This window comes from Coturnix japonica, chromosome 14, assembly GCF_054131305.1.
Source record: "Coturnix japonica strain WE chromosome 14, WE-NBRP24, whole genome shotgun sequence".
Taxonomy (NCBI): Eukaryota; Metazoa; Chordata; class Aves; order Galliformes; family Phasianidae; genus Coturnix; species Coturnix japonica.
In genome coordinates, this window is record NC_140676.1 from 13,352,988 (window position 1) to 13,374,201 (window position 21,214).

The window sequence follows — 21,214 nt, forward strand, 5'->3', positions numbered from 1 at the left end:
GATCAGAGAGTTCATAGAAAGCACAACAAACGGGAAACTCAATTACCGCTCCGAGTTCAAGTTTATTCGCGTTAAACGCGTCTGACCGCCGCCCCTCGGCGCTCCAGCGGCACACACACCGCGGACATAGCGCGACCGGCACCGCGCTGCCACACCGCTGGCCTGGAGATGGACTTGCAGGTTGGCTGGCATAGGAATAGATAATTCACTGGGACACAGGTCAAACCCAACCCAAACAAAGCCAGCCTCAAAGGTACCGCGGTTATTTTGCATTTAGCTTTGAGCATTAGCACAATCTAATTGTAACCCCATTTATAAGTCAACCAGTCGCTAAGCAAACACTAGAGATGAATGTAATGAAGATATCAAGCACGGTGACCTCAGGCAAATAAATTAACCTCCCCCAATATGCAACAGGAAATCAAACGATTACTGACACGTTTTGGCCATCAACCTTTCTTGGAAAAACAGCACATCCATAAATGAAGGGAAATTAATTTCAACTTAGTGATCCACCCCTTTATTTTACCTTATTTAAAGGCAAACTAAGTACAGATACTGTACATTAAAATGTATCCACACAGAAAGAACAACTGTTCTTTATTCTATCTTAAGGGCTCAGACTCCTATGTAATTCTATAGGGAGCCCTTTCCAAGCAATGACTCCCCTCTCTGAAACTACATTTAAATATAAAGAGAGCCATCGGCAGGTCCCACATAGCCCACACCAATGAGCAGCACGTCAATCAGTGTCCAGATTCCAAGTCCACCAAAGCTGAAGAGTTTTCCCAGACCTTCCCGCCACTGGCCCAAATAGAAACGATCTGCTCCGAATCCACCCAGGGTGATGCTGCGAGAACAAAAACAATCCATTACTCTTATGTTACTTTGTAGTTCAATCGATAGCACCCAGAGAATCCACGGTTTATCTTCTCTAATGGCTGAATGTGTCAGAAATGACCTAAATAGTTCATTTCGGAATCACCACACTGCTTTCTACCCCCGTAGTTCTAAGATGTAAGACTCTTCCTCTGTAAAGCATTTCCAGCTATAACACTTGGGAAAGAAGCCTTAAGAAATGTAAACCATCTACACATTGATCAGTGACACCCTTCACATTCAGAAATAGCTGCGTTCGAGATGCAATTCAGCCTTAACTGCTTCAAGCATATTATAAAGAGGGAGCAAACAATGTTAAATCCACAGGATTATTTCAGCATTGCTACCTCATGTGTCAGCACACGGAATAAAGACAGCACGTCCCTTCTACTCAGAGAATCACTCGTGAGGCTTCAGGATCATTGGCACTGACTGAAGAAAGCACATTCAAGGCAGAAGTAGGGTAATCGTTTTCTTTCAAGGTCTACTGAAGACAGCTAATATGAAACCTTCAAGCACCGCATGCCTCCAAGTTCCTAATTCCAAGCCATTATAAAATACCCACTGGTACTTTATAATAACACCGGACAAAGACTGCATACACGATATGTTTATAACAATGAACATCTTAGCTAATTGTGTACCTTAGTGCCAGGGCAGTAGACCACTTATAGCCTCCAGTCCAGTTGCAATAGAGCATCTTTGGAAAGACTCTGTTACCTAAATGTTAGGAAAGGATTGAAACTTAATGCAAGTGACAAAAAAATCCCATGATGAGTAAGAAAATGACATACAAAGCCGAACTCACTGTATTCCTCTATGGAGGCACTGTAAGGGCTGGCACTGATGGAAACAAGAATTTTTGAGACATTTTACAGTCCTCTGCAGACCATCAAACTCTGCCTCATGTCAGAAAACACGAATGGTAATTGAAAAATAAACAAGGAAAAACAAACTAGCTGGGGGAAACCAGTGTGATTTTTTTCCATTATCCTGCTGAGACATTTGACATTGAGTCTAATGATGTTGTGCAAAGTAGTTTAAGTCATGAAAGTTGACAAAAAGAAAACAGATCGATTCACCCTCACATGAAAGGTACACAACGGTCCTGAAAAACAACGTCTGCAGTCAACCATCGCTTCTATAAATAAAAATTAAAACGCAACTGCAAAAAAGATCCAATCTATTGATCAAGTTGCAGATTGTTATTGTAATCAATAGAATCACTCTGCTGACTCAATGTTAAAATGCTACGGAGATGTAGTTGTTACAAATCCCAGGTACAGCACATTACCCAGACAGTGGATGTGATCCCGCACGGTGCAGCTGGCATTGTATCGCTGCCGTGGGCAAGAGACCGTCATGCAGCTGGTAGAATTGGTGCACACGTAGTCAGTTGTTGGAAGCTGCCAGCAAAACTGGCACGTCATGTTAACTGTAAAGTTCTCCTGCTCCTGGTTGTTCTGATCCTACAGAAGGACAGCATTAGCACTTCATTAGCAATCAAGAAAATGTCAGCCTTCAGTATCAAACTACATCTCATAGATAGAAACATCGGGCAAAGACAGTTGCTGTTTGGTACCTCCACATCCAGTGTAAAAATCAATGTGATAAAACTGACAAAGGTTTTAGTATACAATACAGTTCTAGTACCGCTGCTTCCTCTAATCCAGATGCTGCCAAACTGACTGTTCTTACTCACTGGGTTTCAACCTGACAGACTTCAGCCTCCCTGTTCTCAAACTGGTTCAGTTTTCAGCACGCTGATTAAACACAATCAATCAGTGGCCGCATGACAAGACCCAACGTAAGAACAGCAACCCAAGAGTAGGTCTGACTGCCTGCAGTTCAGTCACAAAACTGATAACCTGCCTATGACAACCTAACAAGCTGCCTAAGGTAAGAAATTCTTAAAAATACACATTTATTTTATGACAAGATGTCACAGTTCACTTGAATTACTTCAAATTAGTTTTAAAAACAATGGGTTACTTACAACACAATGAACATGTGGTTTGACTCTGCAATCAAAAGTGGCCGGCTTCCCATATACGCAGGAATAATTCGTGTTACATATCATGCAGTCTGGCGGCAACCTACTGCAAAGCCCATTGCTTGGACATTTAGTCACATACGCTGGAATTTCTGTACTTTCTGAAAAGTGAAATACGTGGATAAAATTACAAAAAAGAAGTCAAATTAAAAAAGCTATATAGTCTCAAGTGTGCACATTCAAATACACGCAAGTGCACTGATACCTTATAAAGGACTTTCCTTATTTTGCAATGAACAGAATCCATGCTAGCCATACAACACAGCAGAGCAACCTGCAAGGATCTTGAGGAGTTCTGTATAGTACAGCACATCCCAGCACAACACTCAGCATGGACTCATTCAGGACAAAGTTAACACTTAGCTCAGCCATGTTTTGTTCATATATGTTCAGAAACACCTCCTAATTCACCCCCGGCTGAAATGTGTAGCTCTGTGTGCCCTCAGGGCTATACAGCAGCTGTATTTACGTTGGACTGGGAGCAGTAACAACTTCTTGCAGAACACTGAAGTCTCTCAAGAATTTCTGCCACCCATCATAGTTATAAAACACATGAACCACAACGCCAACTTAACTCTAAGGTTTTACATGAATGAGTTTTCTAACTGTATAACGCAAATCATTTCCTACGGTTATTTAAGAGTAATTCTTCATCTGACACTCTACAGCGTCTTTATCACTGTGAAAAAACACAGAGGCTTCCAAAACAGAATTGAAGAACTTAACAGTTAACCTCAGTACTCAGAGGGGAAGACCCAGAGGGCTAAAACACAGGGAACAGGAGGACACTGTACCTGCTGCCCTGAAGTAGGGAGCGTTTGTGCTTGTGGATGTCAGGCTTTTTGCCAACGTAGACTGTGGCTGTGAATGCTTTGTGGCCATCAGAGATCCTGCTGTGAGGGGGAAAAAAAGGAGAAAGTGGTATTTTTAGAATAAAATGCACCAGGAATGGTTCAATTTCAGCACACTGGTTCAATAAATAAATAAATAAATGGAAAGTGTAACAGCAATAAAAATACATAGAATTTCCTGTTTTATAAACAGTAGGAAGTAAACATTAAACGTCAAGGACGAGCACTAGAATCGATGCACACCTTTCAAACAAGAAACTACGCTTATGTTTCAGCTCAGCCTTATTCTTTCCCTCCTGAGGACGAAGCAGCGGTGCTCAGAGCTCAGCTCACAGCTCAGCTCACAGCTCAGCTCACAGCTCAGCTCACAGCTCAGCTCACAGCTCAGCTCATCTCCCGCTGCGTCTGCTACGAGCGGAGCCGCCCCCCCCCGCCCTGCAGCCGCTCCCCGTCACGGAGCTGCGGCCCCAGGACTCCCACACGCCCGGCGGTGTCAGGGGGCACCGTTCTCCGACCGCCTGCGGCAGCCCGGGCCGTGCGCCTCACATCAGCCCCGCCAGCAGCCGCGGCCCCGCCCGGTCCCAGCGCCCACCACAGCGCCGGCCCGGCCCTGCCCTGCCCTGCCCTGCCCGCCCGCCGCAGCCCGGCCTCGCAGCGCCACGGACACCGCGCTCACCGCGGCCGGACAGGACGTAGAGCTGCGACACGAAGAGCGCGGCCCCGCACAGCCCCCGCAGCGCACGGAGCCCCAACGGCGCCGCCATCTTGTCTGCCGCCGCCTCACCGCCCGCACTGCCCGGAGGGGGGCGGAGCGCGCCCGCATGAGGGCGGTGCTCGGGGCCGGGCCCTGCACAGCGGCTCCGCTCCCCCTCACCGTCCCCGAACGTGCTTCTACCCGCACAAAGCTGGTAAATACGCCGCAGGTCCGATGGAAACGGCAACGGCTGCAGCACGGAGACACGTGTTAAAGCCCGGCAGTGGAACACACGGGAATTCAACTACTGCCGCTCCGTGCTGGAGCCCGAATACATCGCGGATCATGGGAGGCAAACGCAGCCCACACAAAGCAAACTTTTACAGGCAGAAATATATTGTTAGAAATAGAAGATTCCCAACACACTTATAACAAAAAAAAATAAAGACTACATCACCCACAGTTTTAGCACTCAGCATCCCAGGCAACCACAGCAATAAATCACACACCCAGTTCTTTGAAAGACAAATTGAGCGGGATTTGTTTTGACTGTTTTCAAAGAACCAAATCAGCAACAAACCCAGGCAGCAATAAAACACTTCCCACACACAGATACGGCGGTTAAATCAACTGAATTCTTGGCGATCACCTTTACAGCAAGCAGTCACTGGAGGCACAGGCACATTCAGTCCCTTGTTACAATGTGATTTCCAGCAGATACCATTTATTTGTCACTTCTGAGCATAAATTAATGAGGGAACAGGCCATCCCCTTACTCCAAGAACACATATTTGACAACTCAGTTAGAAAAAAACAAAACCCAGGAGCCAAGCTCTGGATCCCAGGCCATGTCAATTCAGCAGCTGCTACATGACTGAGGTAGTTGAGCAGCCGCAGCAGCAGCCAGACTTCCCATCCTTCTGCTCCTTCAGCTAGCACAGCTCTATTTGTTTACCCAGTCAAACTGACATGTGTTACAGAAGTGTAAGATGCCTTAAAAAAGCGCTCTGCAACCAGCACGGAGTGGAGTCTCACAGCACTGTCAGAGGAGTCGCCCACTGTATTTGTTTTCTCATGCTATTCTTGGAGAATCAACACTGCTACCTTTGCTTGGTTTGCACATCTATGCTTCAAATTCTTCCAGATGAACATTACTGCTGTAGAGAAGGGAACCAACGCCATTTTTTCACATGGGCAGCTAATATCTGTAGTTTTTCCTTAGCAGCAACATCAGAATTCTTCTTCTGCATTTGGGAGACGCAAACTCTTAAATTTCTCGAGTTTCTCAATTGCGGAGGACACTGAAATTTCTCCATGAACTTTGTTGTCTCTTGTTCTCACATTGACAGCATGATTTGCTTTCTCCTTTTCACCAACCACTGCAAGATGTATCACAAACAAGATTAAGGTACCTTATTAAGTGAGCCTAGACAAACCATGCCCAACATTAGAACTTAAACCATATGCAGGAAGACTCTGCAGTTACCTAAGATGAAGTTATATTGAGCCAGTTGTGCATTTCTGATTTTCTTGTTCAGTGTGCAGCCCTGATCTAGATCCACATCTGACATAAATCCTGCTTCAAAAAACTCATTGCAAACCTAAAAAAGACGTTTAACATTACAGCATATATTTAACAAGATTCCATGCCATAAATAATTCATATATGTAAATAATATTGATCTTAAGAACAGCTGTATTAATGAAGTCAACAAAATTATTTGAAGAAAATTGCGCACATCCTTAAGAGCTTGACAGGACCTTAATGCTTTAGCAATCCCTTGTTAGAAGAAATACAAGTTAGCATCCACATCAAACATTTGCTGATCCTCTCAGACAGCTACAGTGCTGAATGCCAGAATGCCCCAGCCACAGAAAGAAGAAAAGGGGGTGGTAGGCTGATAAAAGAATTTTACCTAAATGCAGCGTAGCCAAGGGTATATTGCTGGGAAATGGAAGAAACCAAGTCTACCCCTACTTTAAGCAGATAATTCTATAATGAAACATTTATTAGTATGTTCGGTTTGTAGCTCAGAGCATTTTTCCTGTAGTTATTACTGATGTTTGTTCACGGTAACAAAACCCCAAATATTTAGTTATATTTCCCTTTCTTGGGCTTACACAGTTTTTAGAGGGTGTGGAAGAAATGACTTGACCCCAAAGTGTCTCCCATATTAATAAAGCATTTACTGTTGGCTCAAGGATGAGTATTTAAGGAGCTACTAAAATTGCTTGCTTGCTACATACAGCTCTACTCTCACCTGCCGTGCATACTCCTCACAAGTAGGTCCCACAGGCACAACCATGACCTGCCGTGGAGACAGCCAGAATGGCCTGGTAACCCAACAAGAAAAAAAGATAAATGAGCATTCTACATTTTCATTCATATCCACAGAATTGTAAGCTAAGAATGTTGCATAACATTACATTTACACTTTCCAACTCACATAAAATATCAAACAGACTGAATCTAATGAAATGACACACACACAACTTTGGCCTTCAGTTCACTACCTACCAATTTCACAAATGTAAATAGAATTTCAGTTCTTCACATCATTTCTGCTTTCATTTATTACATAACTTGACAGTACTAAGCGGGCAGTCTATGCATTTAAAGGTGAGAATTCACTCTTTCTCAATCCTTCAATCTATTAAAGAAGAAATATCTCCAGAGATAACTTGAGATGAAATAGAACAACTTACAAATAAAAGGATGATCGCATATTTAGGCTAATTTATGTCCATGTAGGTAACTACTTTACATACACTGAGCATCTTCCTGTACCAAAACTGGATTTCTAAGGTAAAATGGAAGAGGTAAAATGCAGCGCACACACATTCAGTTGCAGTTCTTATCTCATAAAATTTCTGACCATGAGCTATTAATATTATTAATAGAATACACAGCTAGAACTGTAAAACTAGATTTCTTTTCATCTCGCCTGATGTTGAGAAAACCTTACAGAAATTATTTTGCATTGGAAATATGTGATACATTGGTGATATTAGGGAGGACCTTTATTTTCTATCCATGTTGTTAAACATTTCTCAGAACTGTATTTGTGCCACATACCATTTTCCTCCATAATTTTCTGCTAGAATAGCTATCATTCTCTCCACAGATCCCAAAACAGCTCTGTGAATAATCACTGGCCTCTTCTTATCATCTCCATCCTTACTGGAAAAGAATAAGATAATTTCAAATCCACACTTCTCCCAGATCTCACACATGCAATGCTACTAATTCTTTTGATTTTACTTATCACAGAAAAACAAACAAACAAACATTAATTTGTACTAAGCAAAAATTGCCATTTGCTATTAAACATCAACTTCAGAATGACTTGTGCTTTTAAAGGAATGCCGAGTACTCAGAATGACTGTGACATGGACACAAGTTCCTAAGTTTTAAAAATCATGTACTACAATTTGACTCCAAAGCTGACAGCTCCATGTCTCCTTGTTTTAATATTTTATATCCTTCCTCTCTTTTCCACCACAACTTGAATTTATCTTCTTGCACAGGGTTTTACCTGCCCTTATTAATCATTTCTTTAAGTTACACACCTCTGATTATTTAAAATAAAATATGCCAGTTGCTGTTTCTAACCTTATTTTCTGCTGACGAGCTATGATGTCTACTGAAGAATATGCAGCAGAACCAAAAATAACCAACACCTCCTTTGTATTATATAAAAATAAACATTGTAAGGAGAACAACCCAGAAGACATGGTTCTAAAATTAACCCACTCAGCTGATAAAATGTCTCATTTCTTAGCTGGAAGTCTAAGTGACATTTTCCTTTAAAAAAAAAAAACAAAACCTATTTGCATTTGTTTCACGTTCTTCAAGGTCACCTAATTCTATCCGACTAAAAGAACAGCATTTCCCTACTGCAAACACACCATCTCCTTAATATATGTTTGAATACGAATGCTACATCCTCGAAGAAGACACAATGACTAGACTGAAATTAAGAACTGAGCCACGGTTGCCTACCGGTTTTCTCAAGACAAGCAAACAGGTCACCAGATTTCCCCACAAACAATGGCATTAACAATTGAAGTGAGCTACCATTAGACTGAAAAAACACCTTCTTGTTCTGGACTCAGCTCTCCACTCACAGGAGATGTTTCCCTTCATAAACCATTGCAGGCTACTGAGATGCAAGCTGATAATTTGTTAGGTGAGCAACAAAGCGTTAAGATATTTCAGTTTATGGAAACTGTAAATAAGTATCCAATTTGTTTTAATTAGAAGAGGAAGATCAGTAGTTTAATCACTCACCCAACATAAGTAAGATTAAATCGAATGGGTAGCTGGAAGTCAAGTTGGATAGTAGCACACTGATGGTATCTGCCAAGAGCATCTTTGATTTTAATATCAATCTGTGAATCACAAAATCATAGAACGGCCTGGGTGAAAAGGACCACAATGATCACCTGGTTTCAACCCCCCTACTAAGTGCCCAGAGCCACATCCAGCCTGGCCTTGAATGCTTCCAGGGATGGGGCATTCACAGCTTCCTTGGGCAACTTGTTCCAGTGCATCACCACCCTCTGTGTGAAAAACTTCCTTTTAATAACTAACCTAAACCTCCCATCTCAGTTTAAGACCATTCCCTCTTGTCATATCACTATCCACCCCTGTAAACAGTCATACCCCCTCCTGTTCATATGCTCCCTTCAAGTACTGGAAGGCCACAATAAGGTCTCCCCAGAGCCTTCTCTTCTCAAAAGAAAGATTACACAGTAACCTGATACAGGTTGCCTACATTGTTGTCCATCCCAAAGTTGTATTAAAATATTGATTCACCAACCTTAGGACCATAAAATGCCCCATCTCCTGGATTCAGTGTCCACTGTACTCCAAAGTTATCCAAGCTGTTTTGAAGTTGCTAATCATGAAACAGAAAGAGAAATTACAACAACAAAACCCCACAACCTTTACAGGTGTATGAGAGCTTTTCATTGCTGTCCAAGTACAAACATTATTCTCAGAAATACTAAGCAACTCAACATGCTGTATGACTATCATTCATTATACTCTTTAAAATTTTATTATATATTATTATATTCTTTAAAATAAAAGCAGTTCCCTGTAAACATTTTCTGATTAATCTGAGGGGGAAAATAAAAATAAAAAAAAAAAAATCAGTTCAAAATAAGGGACTCCGTCAAAATGTAGATGTTCTCATTCTATTTAGAAACCTCACATATTGTACAGTTTTTCAACATGCATTTCTATTCGGGATAATAGTTAGCATCTGATTTACATACTTTCACAAATGTCACTGTTCAATGTGAAACAAACTAAATATCTACTTCTATAAAACTTTGCAGTATTGAAAACATATATATATATATATATGTATATATATATACATATATATATATTTTTTTTTTTTCAATATACATATTGAATGTCAGTTACCTTTTCTGCACGATCCCAAATTTCTAATTCTCCTAGGTAGTTTTCTGGTCTTGTTGAAAGGTGCAGTTGGAAGGTAAAGCCGAAGATGGAATAAACTGACTTCAAGAAATCAAGACAGCCCTTAATTTCTTCTTCAATCTTAAATGTAAACAAAAGAGATTAGTTGAAAAATAAAACAATATTTTTTATAATTCATTTACATCAAAACCTAATTGGATTTGCTGAATTCTTCATAACCAGGAGTTAAGAGGCCATTACATAACAAACATCACATACAAAAATTATATCCTAAGACCTAAGAAGAAAAAGCAAGGAAAGAAAAAAAAAATGGTGCTATGTCCTGGCTTCTGGAGATGAATTGCACAAGTCAGACTTGACAAGAGTGTGTCTACTAATTCACATTCCTCCACTACAATCTGGGGCCTGAGAGAATTACGTACTCATTCAGCATCTGTAGGGTAAGTAAAACATGATCAACAGCCCTTTTCTTTCAGGGTGGTGGGAATGAAGGAGGAAAAAATATCCTGACTTTTGTAATTTACTTGCCTGATATATCTTACTCAAGGGAAAACTCCAATACAAAGATCCTGTCCTGTAATTCATATAGTGTCCCTCAAATATAGTTTTATTCTTTTTATTTAACTCCAAAGAAAAAAAAAGAAAGCAAATTACAGCACTGCTATTTGAGAGACTTCTAACAGAATAACTTCAAAAGGCTACCAATGAGCGCTACTATGAAGTATCAGATCATTAAATAGAAAACTCCTACATCTAAGAAAAAAAACACTGAAAGCAGCATAATGCTACAAAACAACGGAAAAACTTGGAGTGAAAATACTTCTAGGAGTTTTACTTTTCTAATGTGAGTTTGAGTTGGTGAGGATTATCTTTTTTGTTATCTTTTTTTCTTTCTTTTACCTGTTCCATTGTACAGAAGATGTGAGCATCATCTTGTTGGAAGCGCCTTACGCGAGTCAAGCCACTTAAGGTGCCAGAGAGTTCATTTCGGTGAAGAACTCCAAAATCTGCAAGTCTTAGAGGAATTTCCCTCCAGGATCGCGGACGATGGGCAAACATCAAGCTAAAAAGAACATGAAGGAACCTTGCTTTTATCCTTCTTACAGAAGACTTAAGTCAGTACATAAACTAGCAGTTAATACAGATGATGATTTCACTGTTAATATTAATACACACAAACCTAGCTACTTAGTCTAGACCTACAAGCGTTTTACTTGGTCTGCTGCCAGGGAGCTCCAAAGACACCCCAGTTGCTCAGTCATCTACCGCACACACAGATCATAACGCGTACTGACACTACGTTTATTGCTCCTCAGCCTCACAGGGATAAAAACAGTGAAGTAAGAAGGCTTTCAGTTGAAAGTACAAACCAATGTCCTGGACAGTTCATCGGTTTAAGTGCAAAAGTTTCCTTCTCAATTTCAAAAGAGAACATATTTTCACTGTAGTGCTGCCAGTGCCCAGAAGTCTCCCAGAGTTTACTGTTGAAGATGTTTGGAGATACAACCTCAGTAAAATTACGCCTGTGATATTCCTCCTGCAGAACAAATCAAACAGTTACAAGATGATACAACTTTCTACAACCAATATCCTGATTTTCTTACTCTTTTTTTAAACTGCTTTCTTACTATGGCAGTTTACTGGGACAGTAAACCATGCATGTAGGTTTTACATTAACTGTAAAACATGTCAGCTAATAATACTTTTATCTGTCCTATTTTGAAAAAGGCTCAATCTGTACAACCTTGGTGAAAATGGCATATGTTTACATACATAGACCCATCTCTCCCCCCTGAGAACAGCTCAGTGCAATGAATAGCATGCCACTTAAGATCAACAAAAGGTATTAAACAAGTCTATACTCACCCGTATGAAATCTGTGAGTGTATTATAAAGAAAGGCTCCTCTGGGGAGAAAAAAGCAGCTTCCAGGACTCAAGTCATGAAAGAAGAAGAGCTCTTGTTCCTATGTAAATTTAAAAGAGAATTCTGTAGCATCATTCCAGGTGTATCTCTATATATCCCTGCAGAAAATGACTATTTCACACACTGAGACTTGACAAAAATGGAAGAGCCCAGTAGCAAGATGATATCTAAAAGTTAACAATTTCTCAGCAATAGATGTTAATTTATCTCCAGTTCGTACTCTTAGAAGCCTGTAGTAGTACTGGTAGCCCACTTGACTCAGTGGCTACTTAAATGGACATTTCCTCAAAATCTTGAGGCCTTAAGTAATCTTACCATTAGTAACCAATGCAATTACACAAACACCCATCAGATCTGAGGGCTGGCAGCTTAAGTTCATGAGCTGGTTATTCTTCATCAGAATTACCTCAAATACAAGCTCAGACATGAGGCTCTGGTACATTTTAAGAGAATCATACCCTCTTACATTTATTAGATACTAGACACATAGATAAAAGGTAAATTTTTGTGACATTAGACAATTTGGTTTTGAAAACGCAAGTAAGTTATCACCAATTACTACATAAATATTCAAGCCTTGGTGGGTTAATTGAAACAAACAAGAACTCCTTTGTCAGTTTTCTGTAAGTTTCTCATTGACTCTCCTTCTTCTGAGACAACCCCCAGCTGTTCATTACTGCTTATGAAGGCAGCCCATATTTGTGTTTTGGTACCTACCAACAAGTAACAAGAGGTTCACACTGGTATCCTGCTGGTTACTGATGCTAATGGTCATTTAACACTTCAGCGTTTCAATGTATGTCTCTCTGCTTTCAACTGTGCTGCCCATTGTGTCTTACAACAACCAGGGGCTACCTCCCAACTTATTCCCAAAGTTAGTTCAGTATTTGTAAGCAACTGATGAGCCAAATTCGCATAAATGAAAATTTGAAATATAAAGTACACTGTAAGATAAATTCACAGAACAGGTTCCCATTCAAATAATCCTAAACAGAAGAAATGGTAAAAAATAAAAAGGAAGAGAATGAAGTCTATTACAATAGCATGAAAGAGAAGCAGACCACAGAAGAGCACACCTTTCCAATTTTCCTATGATCCCGGTTTCTAGCTTCTTCCTGGAATTTTTCCCATTCCTTCATCATTTTGTTATCAGGGAAGGAAATCCCATAGATTCGCTGCAGAGTTTCCATGTCAGCTTTTCCTTCCCAGTATGTAGAGGAATTCTGGTGCACAAAACCCGTAACTGAGGATAAGTTTTGTTATACTCTCAGCAAGAACAGACGTTAATGCATTTGAATGTTACAGCTTTTAACTTGGTAACAGAATTACATGCAGTCATCCAGCATTTATTTATATTACAGATACTTGCACTGCCTTTTAGTCAGCAAGTCTAATGCAGAAGCTATAAACAATAGTCACTGGTCAAGTCATATTGACTTTGATTCTCTATTTTAACTCAAACCATGTGTTACCTCACAGTGTATCTTCTGGAAAAAAAACCAACAGTATTCGTTTTAAGTTCAAAACAATGCAAAAAAACCAACACAGAAGAAGATCTCTCAGTTAAAACCTACTTTTCTGACATGTCAAACACTTAATCCTTGTAACTAAAACGTCCCACAGACTTCAGTCAGGAAGTCAGCAGAAGCAAGTATGATTAATGTTCCAATGGGGTCAGTCTGACAACATCATAATTAGCATCTGCAAGTAACTTAAATTGCATCGTTCTTATCAGCAATGCCATTTTCTAAGAGCAACCTTTACGGACCTGCCACTGCCCACTTTACCTCCTATGCCTGAAAGACCCCCCACCTTACAAGCTCAAAACACTATTTTCTGATCCAACTTGCATCTTGATGATCATTTACCACAGAAGGGAGGAAACATGCAAAATGCATGAACAGAATAGCACAGAGATGTGACAGCTAGTACAAAGCCAGACTAGCACACCTGCACTACACAGTGCAATGCTGCTGAAGATACCAGCACATTAGCTTAGCCACATTATCTTCTCTACTGTACATGGGATAGTTAGTTCCACTACCCTGAGTGTGTTTACTTTGCTTTTCGTTATAGTCATACAGTTCAACTGCACTAACACTCTGATTAAAAAAAGAAAAAAAGATGCTATCAGTTTTCACTGATGATTGCTGTTATGGTCAACAATGAATGAGCCCTGGAAATGGGTGAAGGAGGAAAGTCAGTGGTTCTACTTGTTTGATGAGAAAGAGGATATTTTTAGAGTAAGCGAAAAAAACAATACAGTGGACCTCGCCACTTCAGGAAAAACAGATAAAGAAATAAATCAAACGACCAGCTTATGGTAGATAAGTTTTAAAATGTGTCTTATTTAAACTTACCTTAAATATTTTAAGAGCCTTAATTTTTCCAGTGTGTCTCACATGTGGGCCCCTGCAGAGATCTATCAGCGGACCACATCTAAACACCAAAAGAATGGAAGTGTTTATTCCAAAATAGTCCAGCATTTTAAAATACAGTAACTAATGACATACAGGGTACTGCTTTACAACATGCTCAAATAATTAATAAGTATCTATGTATGTAATACTCAGCAAATCCCACGCATCTTTAATCTAACTGCATCTGATATTTGAAAGATATTCACTTGGTCAACACTCATCACATTTGATGCATTACCAAAACCACTGTATCACACACAGCAACTCATACATTTCCATATGTAAATTCATATAAAATTGCTCAGGAAATTTCAAACTATGTACATCAAAAAATGTTTTTCCCATTTTCTTACTAATTAGTTTTACTCCTTGCAACTGCATGAACAGGATTCTCAACATCTCAACACACACTTAGCTAGAAGTTAGTTTTATCCATTATCTAGTCTGTCCATTATCAACTGTGTTGGTGGTAATTTACTTTAGTCTTTTCATTGAAGAGGCAAAGACTCAAAAGATCTGCCATTTGTACACCAATGGAGTACAATGGAGATCTGACCCAACCTAACAGAGAAAGGAAATATCTGGTTTTACATGAATTAATATTACTAATTGAAAGTCTAATTCCTGATTATACAAGTGTTCAGAAATAAAAACAAAAATATTATCTTCTCAAATAAAACAAAATACACTTAACAGTATATGTGTTTTGTAACACCTTTTAATTTATTTTACCTGTAAACTGTGGTAGTTGGTGTGTTCACCTTCTCATTAAGGATACGGCACTTAAATTTGTTATACTGCATGAGGAAACATGAGAACACAGGAACACCATTACAACAGCTACTAACATTCTATTCCAAAACGATGTATTAATACATTTATACACGTGAATCAGTAAAAGACTCACAACTAGCAAGTCAGATGGTCACAATACAATGTAAATATTCAACAGCCTTCCAGAAGGGCTATAAAACAAAAGGGGTAAGAGACAAAGTATATTCATTATCCTGATTTAGTGCTAAACATGGGGATTACTATCTGAAAACCACAAAGGACTTCCAAGAGGCAATTACAACACAGCACAGTGAGACTCTTAATATTCACCATCTAGTTAATGTGAATGAATGTGTGCCTTTTAAGCACCAGTCTCACTGAACTTGAGATGTTTTTGTGCAACAAGAAATTGTTTTTTTATTGCTTGAAAAACACCTGAATACCTGTAAGGGATATGGAGAAGAGAGACAGAATGCTACAGTTCTTTTTTATTATTATTAGATAGCTACAATTCTGATGTTATAGGAAGTATTTTTATAGAAATTACATTTTAAAACATCATCATACCAGAATCACAGGCACTTCCAAGACGTACCTTAAACATGTCTAACAGGATCTCCTTCTTGACTTCCAGCCTTTCAAAAGGCTGCTTCTCTTTTATGATATTTTTACAGCGGTTCTCTAGTGCTGGGAATTCAGTACTAGAAACACCTCTAAACAAACAGACAAGGACAAAGGAAACTCAAATCAATTATTCTGATACTCACATTATTTAAGTAATCACATTACAGTGGTCTAATTTGAAAACCACACGACATGTGATTTGTCACCACAAAAAGCAACAAAGCTCTGAAACACAAACAGTATCACTCCAAACAATCCCATTCAAATTCACCCAGGTAACAGTCTTCACTTTATTCACGTGTCTGGAAGACCATTAGCTCCAAGTACATATGGCCAAATCCCACACACATCCCACGTGTGATTCTTTAAGGAAACTTCCTCCTCTGTGTCCCAGGAATTTCAGTAAGTTTTACCAAACCACTCCAGGTTGTTTTTCCCCCCCCCCCCCCAAAAATCATTCAAAAATCCCAAGTCCTGGGCAGCTGCCTGAACACTTGAATTTAAGTATTTATACAAACATACATTCCTTCCATACATCTCCACTAAAAGATGGACAACTTCTCAGATTTAGACATTTAGAGATGCACGACTTTACTTTTAACATACAGAAACATTACGGAGTAAAATACTCTGGTGCTGCACTTTAGTAAGAACTTTAGCACTCATTAATGAATATTTACCTGTCCTCAATGTACATGTCATAGTAAAATCCATTCTCAATTGGTGGTCCATAGCACAAGCAGCCCCCATAGTATCCTTCCATGGCCTCTCCAAGAATATGAGCACTCGAATGCCAGTAAACCTGCAAATCAAGTCAGAAGAGCAAGTTGTGGGATCATCGTTGTTACAGAATTGAAGTTAAAAAAAAAACAACAAAAAACAAGCACACAAAACATGTTAAGGCTGAAGATGAGAAACTGAGAAATCAGTCACTGCTTTTTAAATTTGGTGAGAATTATACCTTTATTTATTTATTTATTTATTTTTGCTGAGTATTTTAACCATGGCAAATATTAATTATGTGATTTTTAATATGATAGTTGCTTCTTTGACAACACACTGGCAGCCGTAGCATTAAAGCCTCATCTTATTTTAGTCTGAAATATAATTATACCTCTGCAGAACTCGGTCACTGTAATAGACATATTCTGTTCATTTATTAGCAAGTCAATTTCCAGCCAGTTTGAAGTCTATGCAGCTTTAACTACATGTAAAGCAATACAGACAAGTAGCCTGTTGTTCCCACGTGGTACACTCACAGTAAGATTGTAAACCATGCTACGTGTAAAACCAGAAGGTGGGAGTCAACAACTCCATAGACGAATACCCACCCATCTTCTAAGCCCCTACTAATTCAGGCCACTTAATAGCCCAAAAGGCCTGTGAAATGCCTTGAACAAACTTAGCCCTTTGGAACTGGACAAAATGAAGTCTCAGTCCAATGCATAAAGACGGGCTAGAATCCTAATCCCACAAAAAATTCCTGGGCATGTCACTAACTACATTCATAGCTTAAGTGACCAAGATGTGCTTACCTGTTTCTAACAAGTATTGTCAATACACAGGGATATATATTTCATTTATGACTCAAATTTGATATTACATAATTTCCAGAGAATTCTAAGGCAACCTCACTGTTGCCTTCAGTCTTTACCTATAAAGTAGTTACATAATGTCTAAATATCTTGCCAAATGATGATAAAAATTGTTTTTTCGTTTTTCTAAATATATTTAAAAAGCACAAAGCTACAATCAATACAGTGACATCAGTTCTTTTCATCAAGTAAAAAAACAGATTTATTTACAGCTTGTGCTTCTTCATTATCAAATGTAAGCAGCTCCAGAGCACAATCTCCCTCCAATGGACGATCCAGGTCCCACAGTTCACCATTCACTTTGGCTATGACTGCATTTGAAGCCAAGGCTTGACTAAAAGACACAAAGAGACCAAAATATTTAGGTTCAAATTTACAAAAGTAGCTGGGTTTCTATACCTGATGACCCCACTCACATCTTACAGCACCTAAAGACATTCAGTCCCCAAAAAATACAATTCCTTCAATCTGCAAGTTACCTGATTCCTACAGCCAGTTGATAGGGTGTGGTTTTCCAAGACTCCCCATCAGCTATTTTTCCATCTGTCAGAGTAATCTTGATAGGTTTTGTCTCATTGGCTGCTCTGTAAGCTAGCAAAGCGTCATGTTCTTTCTTCAGTGTTTCATAAAGCTTCAGTCTGTCTTCTATGAAACTTGGCTCACACTGTAAATGTAACAAGGAAGTGAAATCATACATGTTTGCCAAAAATTATTTGCAAGAGAAAGGGAAGGAAGAGGTTCACAGTGCTGATACACCCCTAGAGGTTCCAACTGAGACTAGACTTCAATATAATAGAATTTACACTAACATGGAATAAAGCATTTGTAAATAATAGTCCAGTCCAAATTGCTGACTATCTTACAGTGGCTTTCCAATATTCCAATGCACCCTCATACATCTGGAAATAAATGGCTTTATGTATTTGACCTCAGAGAGCAGCCCATACTTCTGCCCCAGTCTGCATTTGGCTGACATCCCAGAGAAGTTTGGATCATTCCAACAAGAGCCCACTTCTGCTGGTCCTTTCAAAGAATCAGATACAAGTAACTCAAGATAGTCTGGGGAAAGTTTCCTTTAGTTCAGCAGGAAACAAATTATGATCAAACAACAGTCACTGCTGTCAACATTCTCCTTCACAGTGCACATTATTTAGCTATTCATGAAACATCACTCTCTTTAGCATCCACTGTATCCTAACCCTTATTTCCCCAAAGCCCACATACTATCATCATATAGAAAGTACAGCACTGTGAATGTGTAAGAATTCCACATGCAAGTTGAAAGTCTCTGATGATACATTTTGTCAGTACGCACGTTATAGGAAGCCTTCTTACCAAATCTGAGATTTCAGAATCTGAGAGGTACTTCAGAATTCAGCATCTCTCCTAAATGGAATATCAAACAAAACCACCCCTCTTTTAATTACACGGTATTAAATCCACTTACTTCACTCTTGTGTCCACTGATGACCTCCTTTTCCGTCTGGTCCACTGCAACAGCAGGCCTTGCTGTGGAGGCTTCCTGAAAACAACGAGAACATGAAGTACAGCACTCTGCTTTTGAGGTTTTCCCAAGCAGTCACAGAACCAACTGAAGCCAGCCTGGTCCTGTACTAAAAAGGGAGTGAGCTCACACAAAGACATTCCTTCGTACACACACAAGTCACCTAAAGCAAGAACTGGGCCACACTATCTGATGCAAACACCGCAAGGCTGCTGACCAGCCTTCCCGATATCACTTTCTCAACGATATTTCAGTCACCACCGCCGAGCTCCTGAGGCGTTTAAAGGCCCGGTCAGCAATAGAAACAGGCTTCGGTGATACGATACAGTAACTCTGTGCTTACGAACCGCTCGCACGATGTGGAGCAGCACCGCTCCGTACCCACGGGCACGGCCGTGCCCCGGGCCGGGTGTCCGCTCGCAGGCCGCCCCGCCCAGCAGCCCCTTTCCCCGGCACCCCCGGCCATCCCGCCGCGCCCCGAGCACCGGTACCTCGCTGCCGGCTCGGGGCTCCGCCCGGGCCAGCTCGGCCTCCAGGCTGCGGCGCAGGTGCAGGAGGCGGTAGCGCAACTTCTCGTTCTCGGCCCTCAGCCGCTGCAGCTCGGGGCTGCAGCCCTCGGCACAGCGCGGCCCGTCCCGCTCCTTCAGCCGGCCGACCTCCGCCGCCAGCCAGCGCAGCTCCTGCTCCTGCCGCGACACGCGCCGCTCCGCCGCCTCGGCGGTCGCCATGTTCTCCCGTCGGGCCGCCCGTCCGCTGCCTCCGCCCTCTGCGCCGGGACGCGGCTCCGCCCCGCCCAGCCCCGCCTGCCCACGGCCACGGAGCCGCCCGACACGCGGCTGAGCCCTGGGGCAGCCCACCGGGCACCGTCCGGCTCCGTGGCGTGTGTTGACGGGGGGGGCTGCCCCGCTGAGGCCGATTTACGGGTGGGCTGCTCCGGTACCGCCTGAGCGCTGCTGTGTGCTGAGTAGGCAGTAGGAACTAAAGAGCATCTTCAGATTTAGTTTAGATCTTTAGATTTAGCATTGACAATCAGTGTTCTCAGCGCAATAAAATAAATGTAGATATAGCTTTGAGGTTAGACTCTGAGGAATGTGCTCATACTACATCTTCTGTGTCTCATCTGTGGGTACTGGTTTTTGAACTCAAGAGCTGTAGTTTGCACTTGATCTATCATTTGCTGCAGTAACAGAAAAGCTTAGCAGAAGCAGCAGTGGCTGAGAAGGCTGATTAATCAGATCCTAATGTATCTGGAATTACAGATTTCATCAAAATCTTTTTACCTGCTGAGATATCACAGTATTATTAGAAGAAAAACTACTGAGACCAACAAGTTGGATTAAAAAAATAGCATAAGTTTTAATTGAGAATACAAAGAATATGGGTGAACAGTATTTGTACTACCCTTATGGAGGTTCAAAAATCAAAGGCAGTTTTAGGAATTAAGGGTTTTGTGGTTGCCTTAAAGATATTCCAGGCCTTCCAGATGGGCTGACCACTTTCACTGCCTACTGTGCACTACCCCTGGTTAGCCATGTTACCTGGGTACGAGTCAGATCACTGATACCTTTCACCACTTTTCTTCTCCCAAAGGGTCACCTGCCGTGTGGTCTGCAACACTGTGCAATGCATAAGCAGTTCTACTGGAATAGATTTGCAGTGATTACAGAAGCAGTGACAATCTCATCGCTATGGTCAATAAGCCACCACATTCCATAAGGGGACCATGCAAAATAACACGTAATTCCACTCCTTACTCCAGCTAAGGTCACATTCGAGGCTTGTTATATCTGCAGCCAACCACAAGGTGACAGGCGTTGCTTCTGAACAATTGCATGAAACCTGACTGGTTCACTGTCTGTCTCCTGGCACGAATAAAACAAATCCTAAATGATGAAACCGTCAGTGGTCACCTTCAGTGATAACTGATAAACACCTGAAACTGCAGAAGCAGAATCAGCCTGACAGGAAGATGCAATGGCTGCTACTTAGGAAGTCAGAAAACAGTATGAAGCTTATTTTCCTGAAGCACTGGAAAGTGTTTTTGTTTGCTGCACAACAGGTAAAGAGCCCCTAAGAAATTCTGCAGGTAAAGCTGCACAAGTGAGGACGTGGACACGTTATCAGTTGGAAGTAATGGAAACAGAAAAACCAGACTGAGAAATGGGAGGAGGAGGCGGGAAATGCTCATAGCTTTTCCAGACGGGGAATTTGTGTTGACAGAAACTATGAAAACAAGAACAAAAAGCCCATGTATTAAGCAGCATTTGCGTAAGGAAGGTTATGTAAGATGTGATCCTCAATGAATGATTATCAGTGGCAGAACACCTCCACCAGGATCGCAGTAATCTGCACGTTAAACCTGGTTCACAAAACAGATGTTTCAACTGTGTTTTGTTTTGCCTGGACACAATTTAGAGATACCAACATTAAGAAGTTGATG

General features: G+C 40.8%; 2 protein-coding genes across 5 annotated transcripts; both read right to left on the minus strand.

Annotated features, from left to right (window-relative positions):
* Positions 1–42: 42 nt before the first annotated feature.
* On the minus strand, positions 43–4,565 carry TM2D3 (TM2 domain containing 3). Of its 4 annotated transcripts, none has more exons than XR_014934405.1 (6): positions 4,460–4,565; positions 3,727–3,825; positions 2,876–3,033; positions 1,688–2,348; positions 1,524–1,599; positions 43–850 (listed from the first exon to the last, which is right to left on the minus strand). XR_014934405.1 is itself a non-coding variant. In XM_015872595.3 (6 exons), exons 1-6 carry the CDS (start codon positions 4,545–4,547, stop codon positions 685–687), a joined length of 759 nt encoding a protein of 252 aa, XP_015728081.2. In that variant the 5' UTR covers positions 4,548–4,565; the 3' UTR covers positions 43–684. The 4 variants fall into 4 exon arrangements, 3 of the variants coding, with proteins under 3 accessions (XP_015728081.2, XP_015728080.2, XP_085371836.1); XM_015872595.3 differs by having other exon boundaries at positions 2,174–2,348; positions 3,727–3,822; XM_015872594.3 differs by having other exon boundaries at positions 2,174–2,348.
* Positions 4,566–4,852: 287 nt separating this feature from the next.
* TARS3 (threonyl-tRNA synthetase 3) lies at positions 4,853–19,517 on the minus strand. Its single transcript, XM_015872580.3, has 19 exons — positions 19,266–19,517; positions 18,718–18,792; positions 17,750–17,934; positions 17,481–17,604; positions 16,356–16,477; positions 15,647–15,764; positions 15,010–15,074; positions 14,218–14,296; positions 12,934–13,080; positions 11,799–11,897; positions 11,303–11,469; positions 10,833–10,995; positions 9,915–10,052; positions 9,301–9,378; positions 8,769–8,869; positions 7,554–7,658; positions 6,739–6,811; positions 5,964–6,078; positions 4,853–5,856 (listed from the first exon to the last, which is right to left on the minus strand). The coding sequence occupies exons 1-19, from the start codon at positions 19,500–19,502 to the stop codon at positions 5,708–5,710; spliced, it is 2,340 nt and encodes a 779-aa protein (XP_015728066.2). The 5' UTR covers positions 19,503–19,517; the 3' UTR covers positions 4,853–5,707.
* Positions 19,518–21,214: the final 1,697 nt, after the last annotated feature.